Source organism: Bubalus kerabau, chromosome 16 (assembly GCF_029407905.1).
Source record: "Bubalus kerabau isolate K-KA32 ecotype Philippines breed swamp buffalo chromosome 16, PCC_UOA_SB_1v2, whole genome shotgun sequence".
In the NCBI taxonomy this organism is placed as follows: domain Eukaryota; kingdom Metazoa; phylum Chordata; class Mammalia; order Artiodactyla; family Bovidae; genus Bubalus; species Bubalus kerabau.
Genome location: NC_073639.1, coordinates 65,427,455 through 65,443,813, shown reverse-complemented (window position 1 = coordinate 65,443,813; position 16,359 = coordinate 65,427,455). Strand labels below are relative to the sequence as shown.

The 16,359-nt window shown below is 52.3% G+C and overlaps 1 protein-coding gene across 1 annotated transcript in view; it reads left to right on the top strand.

Annotated features, from left to right (window-relative positions):
• The window catches only part of SLC8B1 (solute carrier family 8 member B1), a 46,929-nt gene that overhangs the window by 24,963 nt on the left and 5,607 nt on the right, over nt 1–16,359 (top strand). The window contains exons 5-15 of the mRNA XM_055550745.1: nt 4,173–4,325; nt 4,430–4,482; nt 4,645–4,701; nt 4,834–4,940; nt 5,035–5,202; nt 6,146–6,253; nt 8,122–8,181; nt 8,478–8,608; nt 10,338–10,479; nt 13,167–13,288; nt 15,131–15,284. Coding sequence (XP_055406720.1) covers nt 4,173–4,325; nt 4,430–4,482; nt 4,645–4,701; nt 4,834–4,940; nt 5,035–5,202; nt 6,146–6,253; nt 8,122–8,181; nt 8,478–8,608; nt 10,338–10,479; nt 13,167–13,288; nt 15,131–15,284 — 1,255 coding nt within the window. The remainder of the gene's footprint in view (nt 1–4,172; nt 4,326–4,429; nt 4,483–4,644; nt 4,702–4,833; nt 4,941–5,034; nt 5,203–6,145; nt 6,254–8,121; nt 8,182–8,477; nt 8,609–10,337; nt 10,480–13,166; nt 13,289–15,130; nt 15,285–16,359) is intronic.

Here is a 16,359-nt window from a genome sequence, read left to right as displayed (position 1 = left end):
TTTGACCCTCTCTGGATTCCCTGGGGATCCTTACTGACTCAGGGAAGAGGATGAGAGGGCAAGGAGACGGACTGAGAATTCACCACCCCAGACTCAGAGCAGCGCCACGTTAGCTCTGCGCCCCTTGGGCAGAGCTGAGTTCAGCTCCTGATGAGTTTCAAGGGAGGGGATGGCCAGCTTAGGGCACGGGGGCAGGCAGGAATGTGATTCTGGAGGCCAGATTTGGGGGGACCTGCCTTGCTGACTCACTCTGCTGTCAGGAAGATGGAGAGGAGCTGGGCTGGGAGAGTCTCCTGCTTTCTCCCTGGCTGACTCAGCACTGGAAGGAGCCTGGGGCAGGAGGTGGGGAAGAGGCTCTGCCCCTGGTGGGCTGTTTCCTCTGGAGCTTCAGCTAGTAACTTTCAGGCAGAGCTGAGTTTGAAACCAGCTAGCAATGACAGGCTGTGTGCCCTGAGGTGAGTCCCTTTGCCTCTCTGTACCTCAGTTTTCTCATCTGTGAAGTGGAAACAATTGTACCAACCTCCTAGGTCTGTTTTGAAGACTAGGCGAGTTGGGGTCCAGCACAGTGTGTGGCAATGGCAACCCACTCCAGTACTCTTGCCTGGTAAATCCCATGGACAGAGGAACCTGGTAGGCTAGAGTCCATGGGGTCGCAAAGAGTCAGACACGACTGAGCAACTTCACTTTCACAGTGCGTGGCAAAAAATTATGAGTCCCGACTGTGTGCGAGACTTGGATGGGGGAGGCGGACATTAAGTCAGTCTGTGATCCTACAAATAGCACGAGAAGTGCTTTGAAAAGGAGGACCAGGGGTGAAGAGAGTTTATAACTGGAGGATCTGCCCTGTTCTGGGTAGGGTAGTCAAGGAAGACTTCCTGGAAGAAGCATCTGAGGATTGGAGGATGAATGGTGTTTTTTTAAGGACGGTGCCCCAGGCAGAAGGAACAGTGCATGAAATAGGCATGGCGGGCTCAGTGCGGTGTCTAGAGAGAGCCAGTAAGCAGGAGATAGAGGTTACCAGAAATCACACCTCTAGCATTGCATTGCTAAAAGTTCAGAGAGGGCTTGTGGAGGGGTTAGAACTGTTAAGTGAACAGTTCAGTGGCATTCAAGACGTTCTCATTGTGCAACCATCACCACCATCCACCTCCAGGACTTTCTCATCTTGCAAAACTGAAACTGTTCTCATTAAATAACTCTCCACTTCCCTTCCCCCAGCTGGCAGTCACCATTCAGCTTTCTGTTTCTGTAAGTCTGACTGCTCCCAAGTACCTCGTATAAATAATGATGGAGATGGCTACCCACTCCAGCATTTTTGCCTGGAGAATCCCATGGACAGAGGGGCCTGGCAGACTACAGTCCATGGAGTCACAAAGAGTCAGACACAACTGAGTGTTAAACACTTGCCTGTTTCACTTCGCATGATGTCTTCAGGGTTCGTCCATGTAGTAGCTTGTGTCAGAATTTTCTTCCCCCTTTTAAGACTGAATAGCATTCCATCATATGGATAGGCCACGTTTTGCTCAGCCTGTTCATCCACTGATGGACATTTTGGTTGTTTCTAAACCTTTTGGCTGTTGTGAATCAGGCTACTATGAATATGGGTGTGCAAATGTCTCTTTGAGACCTGACTTTCAATTCTTTTTCATGTATACCCAGAAGTAGATTTGCTGGATTGTATGGTAATTCTATTTTTTTTTCCAGTTTTTGTTAAGATACAATTGACCTACAGTACCATGTAAGTTTAAGATGTACAGCATAATGCTTTGACTTACTTATATTATGAAATGATGATGACAAAGAGTTTAGAGAACATCCATCATCATCTACAGATACAAAAGTTTTTTTCCTTGTGATGAGAACTCTTGGGATCTACTGCCTTAACATCTTTAATATATACCATCCAGCAGTGTTAACTATAGTCGTCACTTTGTACATTACGTACCTAGAACTGGTTATTGTATTTTTAATTTGGGGAGGAGGGACCTGCCATGCTCTTTTCCACAACATCTGTACCATTTTTACATCCCTAAGAGGAGTTGCACAGGTGTTCCATTTCTCCCCAGCCTCTCTAACACTTGTCAGCATGAATCTTTCTAATGAATATTCAGGGTTGATTTCCTTTAGAATTGACTGGCTTGATCTCTTTGCCGTCCAAGGGACTCTCAAGTCTTCTCCAGCACCACAATTCAAATGTATCAATTCTTCGGCGCTCAGCCTTCTTTATGGTCCAACTCTCACATCCGTATGTGACTACTGGAAAAACCATAACTTCGACTACACAGACCTGACCCGGGAATTGAACCTGCGTCTCTTGTGTCTCCTGCATTGTCAGGCAGGGTCTTTACCTTTAGTGCCACCTGGGAAGCCCCAGGTAGAGCTGTGGGGAGGGTATTTTAGCAGAATCCCTCAGAGGTTTAAGATATTTCTCCCTCTGCAACAGACACTGTTAGGGCTCTGCCCATATCCTTTGGGCCCTTTTTTTTTTTTTCTGGCTGTGCTGTATAGTATGGGATGTTAGTTTTCTGACTAAGGATTGAACGCAGGCTCTTGGCAGTGCAGGTGCGGAGTCCCGACCACTGGACCATCAGGCAGTTTCTGACCCTGCCATTTTGGTGGGCCTCTGTTGACTTCAGGTCACCAGCATCTTCTTCCAGAACCACCCGCAAGCATGGCAGGCCAGAAGCGCTGGGGACCTAGCACCTCCCTCCCCGGCTCTGCTCACGATGAGTGATAGGAGTTGGTGTATAAATACCCCAGCTCCCTTGCCCCTGGGGTTACCAGCCTGTGGCGGGCACCGTCTCAGCCCAGCCTTCTCTGGTTGCTTTTCCCGTCCCTGGCTCACTTCCCTGTCTTGGGGCTTGTGCTCTCCACACCTCCCCACTGTGCTGCTTGCTTAGAAATCCTTGTCTCTAGGGCGCTTCTGGAGGAACTCGGACTGTGAAACTGTCTGACTCAGCACTTTCACTTCTGGAAATCTCTCTGACCAAACGTTCTCACTTGTGCCCAGAGAGTCATGTGCAAGGAAGTTGACAGTTGGTGCTGATGGAAAGGTAGACACTCTCAGCTGCTCGTCATTAGGGAAATGTTCCTCTATTGCAAGTCATCCATGGCATGAACTCCTGAGGCTACAGTGAGCCAGAAATGGGGCAGTAATGGTCAAGGACAGGAAATTTAGGAGAACTTCAAATTGCCTGGATTCCAGTGCTTTCTCTACCACTGAGTGTGAAATACTGTCTTTTAAGTCTCCTTATCTGTATAATGGGCAGGATAATCTTATCTTCCTTATAAGATCATTGTGTAGATTAACTGAGGCAACCTTTTAAGCTCAGCACTGTGCCTGGCATATAGAAATCACTCAGAATGTTTTTACTTTCTTCATTATGTCTGTCAAGATGTTAATAAATGGCATGTCTGTGAAGTGGTAAAACTCAAGTTGCAGAAACAAGAACTTTAGGACAGACCCGTTTCTATAAAACAAAACAAACTCTGTACTAAGATATATGTACAAATGTCATTAAATTGAGAAATGTCTGTAAGGGTCTGCTTCAAGCTGATCATGGCAGGAGAGAGGTGGGATTATGGAGGGCAGGGATGAGAAAGGAGAATTTAGAACTCGTTACATATTGTTTCTTTTTCTTTTTTTTGCCATGCTGCATGACTTGCTGGATCTTAGTTCCCCAGCCAGAGATTGAACCCAAGCCCTGGCAGTGAAAGCTCTGAGTCCGAACCACTAGACCACCAGGAAATTTCCTGTTTTGTTTTAAATGTGTGTATTCATGACTTGCTTCCCAGGTGGCTCAGTGGTAAAGGATCCACCTGCCAATGCAGGAGACACGGGTTCGATCCCTGGGTTGGGAAGATCCCTTGGAGGAGGAAATGGCAACCCACTCCAGTAATCTTGCCTGGAAAATTACATGGACAGAAGAGCCTGGCGAGCTACAGTCCTTGGGGTTGCAAAGAGTTGGACACAACTTAGTGACTAAACAACAAATTCATGACTTACTTGTGTTCAAGTACAGGTTTATTTTTAAAAATGAAAGCATGCAGCTGGAGCCTGGGAAGTTTAGGGACCAGGCTGAAGGAGGTTGTCTTTACTGCTTAGGTGGGGCTGGTCCAGTGGATCACGGGGTGGTGGGTTCTGATGTCCCCTTCCGCCTCTCTTTCCGCAGTGTCGAGAAGTGTGTGGCCTGAACGCCTCTGACCGCTGTGCCTTCGTCCGCACCAACCCCGACTGCCGCAGTGACGGGGGCTACCTGGACTACCTCGAGGGCATCTTCTGCCACTTCCCAGCCCGCCTCCTCCCTCTGGCCATCACCCTCTACGTGAGGCCCCGCGCTGGGTGGGGGGCTGGTGAGAGGGGCCCATGGCCCCAGCAGGACTTAATGCTCTTTCCCCGTCCCTGGCCTCCCCCTCTACCCTCACCCAGGCTTTCTGGCTGCTTTATCTGTTTCTGATTCTGGGAGTCACCGCGGCGAAGTTGTGAGTTCGGCCCTGGCCTGATGTCCAGCTTGTAGACGGGAGAGGGGGGTCCCAGGGTGGGGAGGTTGACTTGGGGAGGGCCCACCCTGGGCTTGGGGGGGAAGGACTGGGGGCAGGAGCCGCTCGCTGTGGAAACACTCACCGCTGGCCTCTCCTCCGTAGCTTCTGCCCTAACCTGTCGGCCATTTCCACCACACTCAAGCTTTCCCACAACGTGGCAGTATCCTTTTGGTCCAGTTCTGGTACCCTGGAGGGAGGGCCGGAGGGTGTGAGGGGCTGGGAGACGGGGGGCGGCGCGTGGCCTGGGCAGCCTGGAGCGCCTGCACTGAGGCCCCTTGACACGTCCCCCCATGGTGTCACCTTCCTGGCATTTGGGAACGGGGCCCCGGATATCTTCAGCGCCCTGGTGGCCTTCTCGGACCCGCGCACAGCTGGCCTGGCCTTTGGGGCCCTGTTTGGTACGAGCGAGCGGCCCCGGCTGCGGGTGAGGGGGCTGGGAGGGCAGCGGGAGGTGGGCGCGGGGCGGACCGAGCCTGGCCCCCTCTCCCGCAGGCGCGGGCGTGCTGGTCACCACCGTGGTGGCCGGTGGGATCGCCATCCTGCGTCCCTTCACGGCGGCCTCCAGGCCCTTCCTCAGAGACATCATCTTCTACATGGCGGCCGTGCTGCTGATCTTCACCGCGCTCTACTGCGGCAGGGTCACGCTGGCGTGGGCCCTGGGTGAGCCGCTGCGGGACCAGGGCGGGATCTCCCCAGGGCTGACGGCTGGGAGGCACAGGGCCGGGGAGGCGGGGGTGGTGGGGGGGAGCGGGTGGTCTGCAGGGCACAGAGTCACCTTTGGTTCCGAGTGATGGAAGCACTGCTTGGGACCCTGGTGGCCTGGGCATGAAAGGGAACTTGTGGTTCCGATCACCGAAGAGGGCAGGGGTGACGTTCTGGGTTTTCACAATTTCCAGTTTTCATGAGCGGTACAGCCGCAATGACCCACAGGGTCACTCCATCCCGACGGTTCCAACGACATGCTGGAGGGGCGACTTACAGAGGATTGAGAAAAACCGGGGAGGGGGCTGTGATGCGAGACGCTAGGGGTCAGCAGCAGTGGGAGCCCCTGAAGTAGGCAGAGAGTGGGGTGGCTGGAGCCTGCTGAGGGCTCCAGGCCCAGACCCGGGGTCACCCAGCCTGAGCGAGAGTTGCGGAAGGTCACGGGTCCTGCCAGAGACAGGGCCCCACAGCAGGGAGGGGGTGCCCCAGACCCTCCCCTGCTGCCTTCTGATTCATTCTTGGGGCTCCATGCGCAGGCCCAGGGCAGCCAGAGACGGGGGGATACGGTCCGCAGGGGCTCAGCCTCCCAGGGCACAGAGCAGCACACTAGCCCTTTGCACTTGAACTGTGTCCCGGAGGCCACTGTCAGTGCCAGGTGTTACACCCACTGTTGATGGATGGATGGGTTGGGTGGGGGGAAGGCAGGGGTGGCGTTGGTAGGAAGAAAATATGGGCCAAGGAGGGGAAGGGAGGGGAGGGGGTGGCGCTCCAGGAAATGGCCCTTTGCGGGCTGGGCTGGCACAGCCACTGCCACCAGGTGCCAGCGACAGAACTGGGCGCCCTTGTTCTCTGGGCCCTGCGGCCAGGACACCACTTGGTGACTGCGTGCCCTTGTCCGCAGGTTACCTGGGCTTCTATGCGTTCTACGTGGTCACCGTGGTTCTCTGCACCTGGATCTACCAAAGGCAGCGGAGGAGATCCTTGGTCTGCTCCATGCCGGCCACCCCAGGTAAGGTCTGAGTGGAGGACCCCTAGGTTTGGAGCCCTCTGTGCCCAGAAACTGCTGCCTCTGCTTCCTGAGGCCTGTGCCAGTGCCCATCTCCTCTTCCTACTGTTTCTACTTGTTCTACCAAGGTCCCCGCTCCGTGCCTTCGCTTGTGCTGCTAAAGCCTCGTTATCACCTGCTTGTCCAAGTGCATTAGTTCTTCGTGTTCCTGCCAGTTGCTGGGGCAGATCTTCCTAAGAGCTTTCACCCGCATCCCAGAATGCGCCCCCTGCCAGGTGCTTCCGCATGCACAAACACACGCACACACACATCCAGAACTATGCAACACACACATTCACAAATGCATAAACAGCATGAACGTGCATAACACATACACAACACATACAAATACACATTCACAAATACACACATACAACCCACAGGCTTCCCAGGTGGCGCAGCGGCAAAGAATCCACCTGCCAGTGCAGGAGACCCTGGGGACGTGGGTTTGATCCCTGGGTCAGGAAGATCCCCTGGAGAAGGAAATGGCTACCCACTGCAGTATTCTTGCCTGGGAAATCCCATGGACAGACGAACGAGCCTGGTGGGCTACAGTCCATGGGGTTGCAAAGAATCGGACACGAATGAGCGCGCGCGCGCACACACACACACACACACACACACACACCCCACACACATATACAGATACATGTCTCAAGCTGAATGGGGCTTCTGCCTTAGGAAAAGGCATGGTTCCCCCATTTATCCCAGTCCCCAGTGCTCTCTGTCTTCAACCGTGACATGTACAGACCTGATTATGTTGGGAAACCAGAATTCTTCCCTCAAGCCTCTTTCACGTGGTCCCATGACGTGCTTGGCCCTCTTTGGCATGTGAGCCTGAGAACCTTGCCCTTGATCTGTTGCCATTTGTGCTGGGCCTCAGCTTTCTTCTCCAAACTCATTCACACCCTAAACTCCACTCCCCAGCTGTGCAGGGCCACCCCCACCTCCCTGAACATGCCATGCTCCCTCTGGCTGTCTCCAGGCTTTGCGTGTGCTGTCCCTTTTCCCTGGTGTGTCCTTCTGAAAAGACTTAAGGACTCAGCCTGGAGGGAGCTCTGCAGAGACCCCCAGGTATCTCTTCTGGGCTTGCACAGCTTTTAGACTCACCCCAGCACAGCATTTATCTCTCCATTCTGTTATTAATTTGCTTATGTTTCTGTCCATTGGACTGTGAGCTTCCAGAGGGCTGGACTGTGTCATTTCCTGAGGTCCTGGCACAGGTGCTGGTGACTCCTCCTACAGGAAGTCTACCATGATTTTTCTCTCTCTTCTTTATGCGCTGGGCCTTCAGAGTTCAGCACGTAATACCCTGTGCTCTCTTTAAAACCCATCCTAGTCCACTGGGCTGGAACAGAAGGGGAAAATGAGGCCTGGAGAGTCACACAGAGGCAGAATCAGGGCTAGCACTCTTCACTTGAGAACAGCCATTTTCCTTTTGGGAAGCCTTTCTTTGCAGGGCTCGGTCCTCTAATCCCGAGGACTCCTGAGAAAAGTTTCAGACTGGAAAAGAAAAATATGTTGGGTTCCAAGTTCTGAAAGGTGCAATGTGGAAGTCAGTAAATGTTTGAGTTTTGTCTTCAGACGGCCGTATTAAATTTGACCTTACTGCCGCATCCCTATATTTGAAGATGTTTTGCAAGTTAGACTTCCTGAGTCTGTAAGAATTCCTGAGCGTACAGGGTGATTGCTGAGAAGTCCACAATACAGAGGGGGCCTGGACACTTGCACCCTGAATACCGAGTGGTCCCAGAGATGCCCTACCCTAGAATAATGGTGGGAGGGGCTGGGCGCCCCACCTGGCTCGTGGGAAACTCGGCTCTCTCCTACAGAGATACTGTCAGATTCCGAAGAGGAGCGGATGTCTTCCAACACCAATAGCTATGACTATGGTGAGTCCAGGGGCTCTGTGTCCAGCTGGGGTGGGGTGCCAGCTGGACTGGGCGGGAGAGGTGGGCGATGGGACCATCCAGTAGCCCCCCCACCCCACCCCACCCCCCGCCCAGGAAGGAGGCAATGAACACCTCTCACTGCAGGCTGAGCTGGGTTTGCCTTCCCCGCCCCCTACCAGGCTCTGGGCTTTTTCCTTCTTCCCAGGGGTTGGGGACGCTGGTGGGAGGGAAGGGAGAGGGTTTCCCAGAGGCTGAGCCAGCCGCAGACACCTGCCTCTCCCTACTTGCGCCCCCAGGTGAGGAGTACCGGCCGCTGCTCCTGTACCCGGAGACCACGGCCCAGATCCTGGTGCAGGCCCTCAACCCCCTGGATTACAGGAAGTGGCGGACCAAGCCCGTGTACTGGAGGATCCTCAAGGTGTTCAAGGTCAGGGGGGAGCCTGGGGCCAGGCTCCTGACTTGGTGACAGCACAGGACAGTGGCCCCTCCGCCTTCTCCAGAGCCGTGAGGTTGGGGGGCGGGGTGGAGGACTTGATGGGGAAATACATGAGACTGGGGCTCCGTGGGGAACGTGAGTCACGGAGCATGGCTCAGACTCCTCCCCGCAGAGAAGGAAGGGGAGCATCTTCCCAAGGACAGAGAGGAGGCTGGGGACTCCTGACCCGCTGAGAGCCAGGAACTGGGGCAGGTGAGAGTGTGGGTCACAGTGAGTCTAAATGAGATTAAAATAGTGCTTTTCTGAGCCCTCACTGCTTCCCTGGGCTACCTGTCTCCTGAGGTCTGGATGTGAGCAGGCTGGTTTCCATGAGGCAGGACGGCAGTGCTTTCCACCACCCAGACCCAAAAAGCCAGAGGCCTCGCCTCCTAGCCCTCCACCATGGATACCTTTCAGGCCCCCTCAGACCCAGGGGACAGATAATGAACAACTAATAGTTATACCCCAGGACAGCTCTGGCTATATCATGATCTCAGGCAAGTCCCTTCATTGCTCGGAGCTTCAGCTTCCTCCACGGTGAAGCGGGGATCATGATAGCGCCTTTCTGCTGGAATCCTTGTGTCAGTAAGTTATTGCTGCAGCGGTGCTGTGTAAAAAACAGCCCCTAACACCTCCCTGACGTATGATGACAGTATTTATTCTCATCCAGTCATCTGAGATGACTCTGGTTGGTGGTTCAGGTCTGCCCCATATCTCCTTCTGGGGCCAGTGGGAGTATGCTGTTTTCTTGGCAGAAGAGACCAAGGCAGACTCCCCAGGCACAATTTACGCCTTGTTCACATCACATTCACCAAACCGCCTATTGGCCAAAGCAAGCGGCATGGCCAAGTTCAACATCAGTGGGACAGGAAATATATTCCGCAGACTCTAGTCATTTGACAAAAGTGTGGGGGTGGTCAGTTCTCTTACGGGTGGAGGGGGATTGAAGAGTTGGGAACCGAATCCAGCCTATCGCAGTGGTTGTGAGAATTTGCTGAACTACTCTATGTGAAGGACTGACTCGGGTGCTTAGCATGTGGTAAGCACTCCATACGTGTTGTTAGTTTAGTTGCTGGCTAAAAGCACAAGTGAAGGCGAAACACAAGGTGTCGAGTCCGTCAGAGCTGGCCCTTAGCCCGGTTTCACAGCCTGTGTGGCTTTGGAGAAGTTTCTTAGCCTCTCTGAGCCTCAGTTTCTTTATCCAAAAGGTAGGAAAATTAAGAGTTCCTGCTCAGAGTGTTGGCAGTGGCCAGCACTGGGTTGTTGGCGGTGTGTTCAGCAGCAGTCGGAAGCGCCTGGGGGCCTGCATCAGGTGGGCGCTTCAGCGGTAGCGCCTTGTTCTTTTGTTAATTGATTGATTCATTGTTGCACCAGGTCTTCATTGCTGCGGGCACTTTTTTCTAGTTTCGAGCAGGGGCTACTCCCTAGTCACAGTGTGTGGGCTTCTCATGCAGAGTGGCTTCTCTTGTTGCGGAGCGGGGACTTCAGGGCGCACAGGCTTAGTTGCCACATGGCCTGTGGGATCTTCTCGGACCCAGGATCGAACTCGTGTCCCCTGCATTGGCAGGCGGATTCTTAGCCACCAGGGAAGTCTAGCCTGGTTCTTGAATGACTGAGCTCAGGGCAGAGGCCAAGCACAGGCCTCCCTGCCTTCACCCTCCTGCCTTCCCGCACTTGACAGCTGCCCGTGGAGTTCCTGCTGCTCCTCACCGTCCCCGTCATGGACCCCGACAAGGAGGACAGGAACTGGAAGCGGCCCCTCAACTGCCTGCACTTGGTCATCAGCCCCCTGTTCCTGACCTTGACCCTGCAGTCGGGGGCCTGTGAGTATCCCTGCCCCCTGGCAGGCCCAACCCCCCTCCTCCCCACATTCCCGAAGTTTTCTTCTCAGCCACCCCAGGGGACCCTGGGCCAGCGGGGCAGTCCTGGACGTACAGCAGATGCTTAATATGTGCTTGTGCCACGAGCCTCCGGTGGTCCATCGGTCACACTGGCTCCAGAGGGGAGCAACACGCTAGTGGCCCTTGAACCAAATCCAGCCCTCTGGCACATTTGCTTGCGTTACCAAATTTACAGAGTTGATGTCAAAATCCAGAGCTGGATTTCTCAAGATAATCTGAGCCACATTCCTAACAGCAAAACTGGCAGAAGCTGAGAGGAGGCAGCTCCCCACCACCCCCAGTGCTGGTGCCCACTGACTAGCTCCTCACAAACCCCTCCACTGCCTATTGAGTGACCTGGGTGGTCCCCGCTGGCCTTGAGCCTTCCCCTGTCCGCCCCAGGCTTTCCTTTTCTGACCTGTTTTGGCTAGAGCACTGCCCAGTCTTATCAGGCATCTTCTAACTCCTCCTGCTCAGGTTCTTCCTGTTGTCCGACTTGAGTATCTCATGCTGCCCAGTCCTCTCTCTCTCATCTGGGCTCCTGCCCCTCAACCCAGGGGCATCTTCTGGAGGTGGTGGTAGGGTTATGGTAGCAAATACAGGGCTGAGTGTGGCTTTTTTTTTTTTTTGCTCATGAGCGTCAGGATGAAAAGGCTGCCAAATTCTGTTTCTCCTCCAATTTATGGGAAGACATGGTCGCTGAGGAAGGAGTCAGTGTGAGCCCAGAGATGGGAAGGGCTCCCCCTAGTGGTGCCAGCGGGCTGGTTCATGACAGCCCTGCCTCTCCTGTCCCTTGGGGACTTGGTTCATCATTCTTGTGGCTTAAGAGGAGGGTTCCCAAGCATTCAACATTCAAGAACATCTTGATTTTTTTATCCCATTCTAAACTGTTGTATTTGATATTTTTCTTTAATCGGTTCTTTTTTTTTTTTAACTTCAGTGTACTGGAAAGCAACCTGTTTCACTGGCATCAGTGGGAAACCAGCCTTGTTTCCAGTACACTTAAGATAGTTAAATCTGTTACTGTGAGAGTGCTGAAAAGGGAATCCGTTTACTGAGATGTGATTCTATGATATTTAGTGTCTTGTCCACCTGCCCCAACACTGTCTAGTGGTAGCAGGTCCATGCTGGGGAAAGACTGGTTCAGGCTAACTCATTTGTGACCCCTTCCAGGTTGATCCCTGCATAGAGAGAACCCCCAGACTTGGCACCCTGCCCAAGGTCTGCGGGTTCTCTCCATCCAGGGGTCAGCCCAGCAGGGGGTCACCTGCCCAAGGAGGTGACATGTCTGCCAGTCAAACATCCTAATCTCACTGCCAACTTTCATCTTCCTTCTCAAGGCCACCCTCAGAGCCCTCTTTCTTCTTCTTTTTTTCCACACCACCCAGCATGCAGGATCTTAGTTCCCCAATCAGGGATCAAACCCATGCCCCCAGCAATGGAAGCCAAGTCTCACCACTGGACCACCAGGGAAGTCCCCAGAGCCATCTTTCTAAAGTGACACTCCCCCACCCTAAGACCTCCATGGCTCCCCAGTGCCTCTTGGAAAAAGGCCACGTCCCCCAGCCATCATTCGAGATATCCGAGATCCCGAGCCAGCCACCTTCCCCAGCCCTTTATCTACTTTTGGTGACACAAATCTGCTCAACTCCTTCCCTTCCATCACTTCTCTCTGCCGTGGAACCCTTGTGCCCCACTCTGTTTACATCTCAGCTCACATCCTCAGCCACCAGCCCGTGCCTCTGTCTCCTCCTGAAATTCCTCCAGTGCAGGACTGAGAAATACAAAGAAAGGACTTCTCACCCAGGTGTCAAGTTCCAAAGCCGGCTCTGCAAGTGAAAGTCACATCCGTCAAAATTGCCCCCCAAAAATCTCCTGCCATGTATTAAGTGCATGATTATATGTATTTAGCCCTTTATGTTATCCTTAGTGCACTGATGTTTATGAGCCCATAAGCTGGACTAAAGAAAGAAGAAAAAGTCTTGTTACATGTGTCTGGGCAATTGAATCTTCCATTGCCTTTAAGACTGGTGATGTAAGGATGGTATATGGGAATTTCTAGAATGTTCTGCCTGCCTGCAGGGTTTCCTCCCTTAGGTGTTTTAACATGAAACCTCTATAAACCTTTGTAATGGATTGGTTCATAGAGTAGACTTCTCAAGAGAGCCAGAATTAGTAAGTTGAGTTCGACTGTACAGGTCATCTCATGGAGCCATGCCTATCCATTGGTAATGCCTGGCTGGAGGGTGCCCCCTTTAAGCTCGGGTGGACCGAAGCAGCATGGTTGATCAGTGATGTCTGCCTTGGGCATGAGAAAGGAGAGAAGGAGTGAGTGGTCTTAGCCATTCCTATCTTAGCTCCAGGCTGGAGAGTCTGTTTTTCATGTCTGTCTTCCCAGTGTGAGTAACTCAAGGGCAGGGGGCTATGTCTTCAATTTCTCTGTCTCTGAAGTGCCTAGGACAGGGCTGGGCACACAGGCGTTCTCTACCTTATATCCAAACAGTTGTTTGAGTTTTATCTGTGGGTTTTATCCCCTCCACACCCTCTCCATCATGCCAAGGGGCTTGGCAGGAGGAGGTGCCAAGTTGAAGCTGTGGAGAGGACCAGCTCCCTTTCTCATCTCTCTGCAGATGGCGTCTATGAGATAGGTGGCCTCTTTCCTGTCTGGGCCGTGGTGGTGATTGTGGGCACGGCCTTGGCTGCAGTGACCTTTTTTGCCACATCCAACAGCGAGCCCCCCAGGTTTCACTGGGTAAGAAACCTCGGTTCTCCAAACTGGGAGCGGGGACGCTGAGGTCTCCCAGGCAGATATCCTGGGATTGTTGGGCCACTAATCACTTTCCATGATAACAGGTCTTTAAGGCCACTTTTAAGAGATTTTGTGCCTGTTCAAGTTCCTCTTTTTTTTTTTTGGTAACTTCATTTTATTGAATTGCAATTCATACACACATACAAGTCACCCACCTGAGGTGTACAATATAACTGTATTTATTATATTCATAGGACTTCCCCGATGGCTCAGATGGTAAAGAGTCTGCCTGCAATGCAGGAGACCTGGGTTCACTCTCTGGATCGGGAAGATCTCTGGGAGAAGGAAATGGCAACTCCATTATATTCATGGAGTTGTACAACCATCATCACAATTTGGGATTCAGCACCCCAAAAAGAAGCCCTGAACCCGTTGACAGTCACTCTCCATCCTCCCCCATCACCCTCTGGCCAGCACAGCTGCTTTCAGTCCCTCCAGATTTTTCTGTTCTGTATATTTCACATACATGGACTCACACAATATGTAGTTTTTGTGGCCTGCCCTCCTTCACTTAGCAAAATGTTTTCAAGTGCATCCATGTTGTAGCCTGTGTCAGGACTTCATTCCTTTTCATGGCGGACGACTATTCCATTGTGCAGGCATAGCATATGTTGTTTATCCATTCATCCATGAATGAACCCTGAGTGGGGGGTTCCCCCACTTTTTAGCTATTACGAATAATGCTGCCATGGTTTAGAATTGGTTTAGGATTTTTTGTGTAGAAATGATTCATTTCTCTTAGGTGTCATGCTAGGAGTGAAACTGGTGGGTCAAATGTGAACTATTTGTTCACTTTTTTGAAGATCTACCACACTTTTCCACCACTGTAACCAGAAAGCACCTGAGTTCCTAATGATCACATCCCAATGGTGGAATTGTTTTGTCTTTGGGGGTGTTTCCCCCACCACCATTCTCTCCATTCTGCAGGATGCTAAATAATTTTATAGGCAGTTTGTCCAGAGAATTTTTTTTCTAAAGTTTACTTAAACTAATCATTGCTTTTAAAAATTCTAGTCTTTATTTTTAGAAACTCTGAATGAATTTGAACCCAAAGGAATTTGAATTTTCAGCAAATTGATTATTTAGAGAAATGTTGCTGTTTTTTTAGTCACTCAGCCATGTCCAAGTCTTGGCTACCCCATGGACAGGAGGAGCCCACCAGGTTCCTCCTATCCATGGGTTTCTCCAGGCAAGAATACTGGAGTGGGTTGCTATTTCCTCCTCCAGGGGATCTTCCCATCCCAGGGATTGAATCTGTGTCTTCTGTGTTGGCAGGCAGATTCTTTACCACTGAGCCACCAGGGAAGCCAGAGAAACGTTAGCCCGTGTTTCTTACTAGTCTTTGAAGTACTCACACATGCTCCAAGGTGGATGCACCTTGAACCCATGAGGCTGAGTGAAACAGGCCAGTCACAAGGGCCCACATACTGTATGAAGCCGTTTTTATGATGTGTCTAGAATAAACCAATCCAGAGAGACAGAAAGCAGAGTGGTTTCCAGGGGCTGGGAGGAAGGTTGGGTGGGCTGTGGAGCACAGTATGGAGTTTCTTTTTGCGGTGACGGGGTACATTTGGTCCATTGACTAGAAGCCTGATGAGAGCTGTGATGCACCCCTTTTTGACAAAATGGTAACGCTGAACATTTTATTGAGCACTTACTGTATGCCAGGCTCTAACTGCTTTGTGTCAACTAACTCATGGTCATGACTCCCTCACCGGGTAGGTACTGTGATCATCCCATTTTATAGCTGAGGCGCTGAGACCGTGTCCCTGTTCCCTCCCGCAGCTCTTTGCTTTCCTGGGCTTCCTGACCAGCGCCCTGTGGATCAACGCAGCTGCCACAGAGGTGGTGAACATTCTCCGGTCCCTGGGTGTGGTATTCCGGCTGAGCAACACCGTCCTGGGGCTCACGCTGCTGGCCTGGGGGAACAGCATTGGAGGTGACTCGGGGCCGGGTGGGCTTCTGGAAGGAGCACGGCTACCTCACTGCTCTTTGCTCCCCCAGCCAGAATGACATGTGGGCAGGGCTTCCAGGACATGCACCCTCAGCAGTGCTCAATGCCTACTGTCTTTGGAGTGACCCTCCCTGGGCTTCGGGTGGGATGGTCTGGACTGTACCTGAGACTGTAGAAGCTCCAGTCTCTTCTCTTCTCGCTGATGCACAGATACTTGATGGCTCCCCAGAGTTCATGCGGGACATGGAGCTCATTGCAGTCAACCCGCAGAATATATCCATAGGTGTGGCATGGGTAGGCATTCATGCATACATATTGAGTTAGCCAAAGAATTCATTTGGAGTTTTCCATTCGACAGTATAGAAAAAGCGGAATGAACTTTTTGGCCAATCCAATACATCTATCCTTTAGTTAGAGCTGCCAAGCACGGTTAGTCAGGTTGTACACGGCCCAAGGGCATGCTGACAAGGGGTCAAAGGCCCCAGAACTAGCTCTCCTTCCACTCACCTTTTTGGGCCCCTTTTCCTAATTTGCACAGAGGTACTGTATATGCTGGGGCTTCCCAGGTGGTACTAGTGGTAAAGAACACATCTGCTAATGCAGGAGACACAAGAGGTACAGGTTTGATTCCTGAGTCGGGAAGATGCCCTGGAGGAGGAAATGGCAATGCACTCCAGTATTCTTGCCTGGAGAATTCCATGGACAGAGGAGCCTGGCAGACTACATACAGTCCACAGGGTTGCAGAGTCGGACACGACTGAAGTGACGTAGCCTACGTGCACTGTGCCAGCAGGGTCAGGACCTGGGTGAAAGACTGGCGCTGGCTTGTCACACCCACGAGGTTGCCCCTGGTGGGAAAGAAGCAGGTGAAAAGAATTAAGGAGGGAATTGTGTCTCACGGGGCAATGTGGCCTCCCACAGCACCCGGACAAGCTAGTGCCAGTCAGGCAGACGTCCGTCAGTGTTTGTTGACTGAATGACTGTGGGTAAGAATGAAGGAACTAGTGACCAATAAGGGCCAGGGAAGTCTCACACCGCTCAAGGCCTTCTCTTGTTTCCA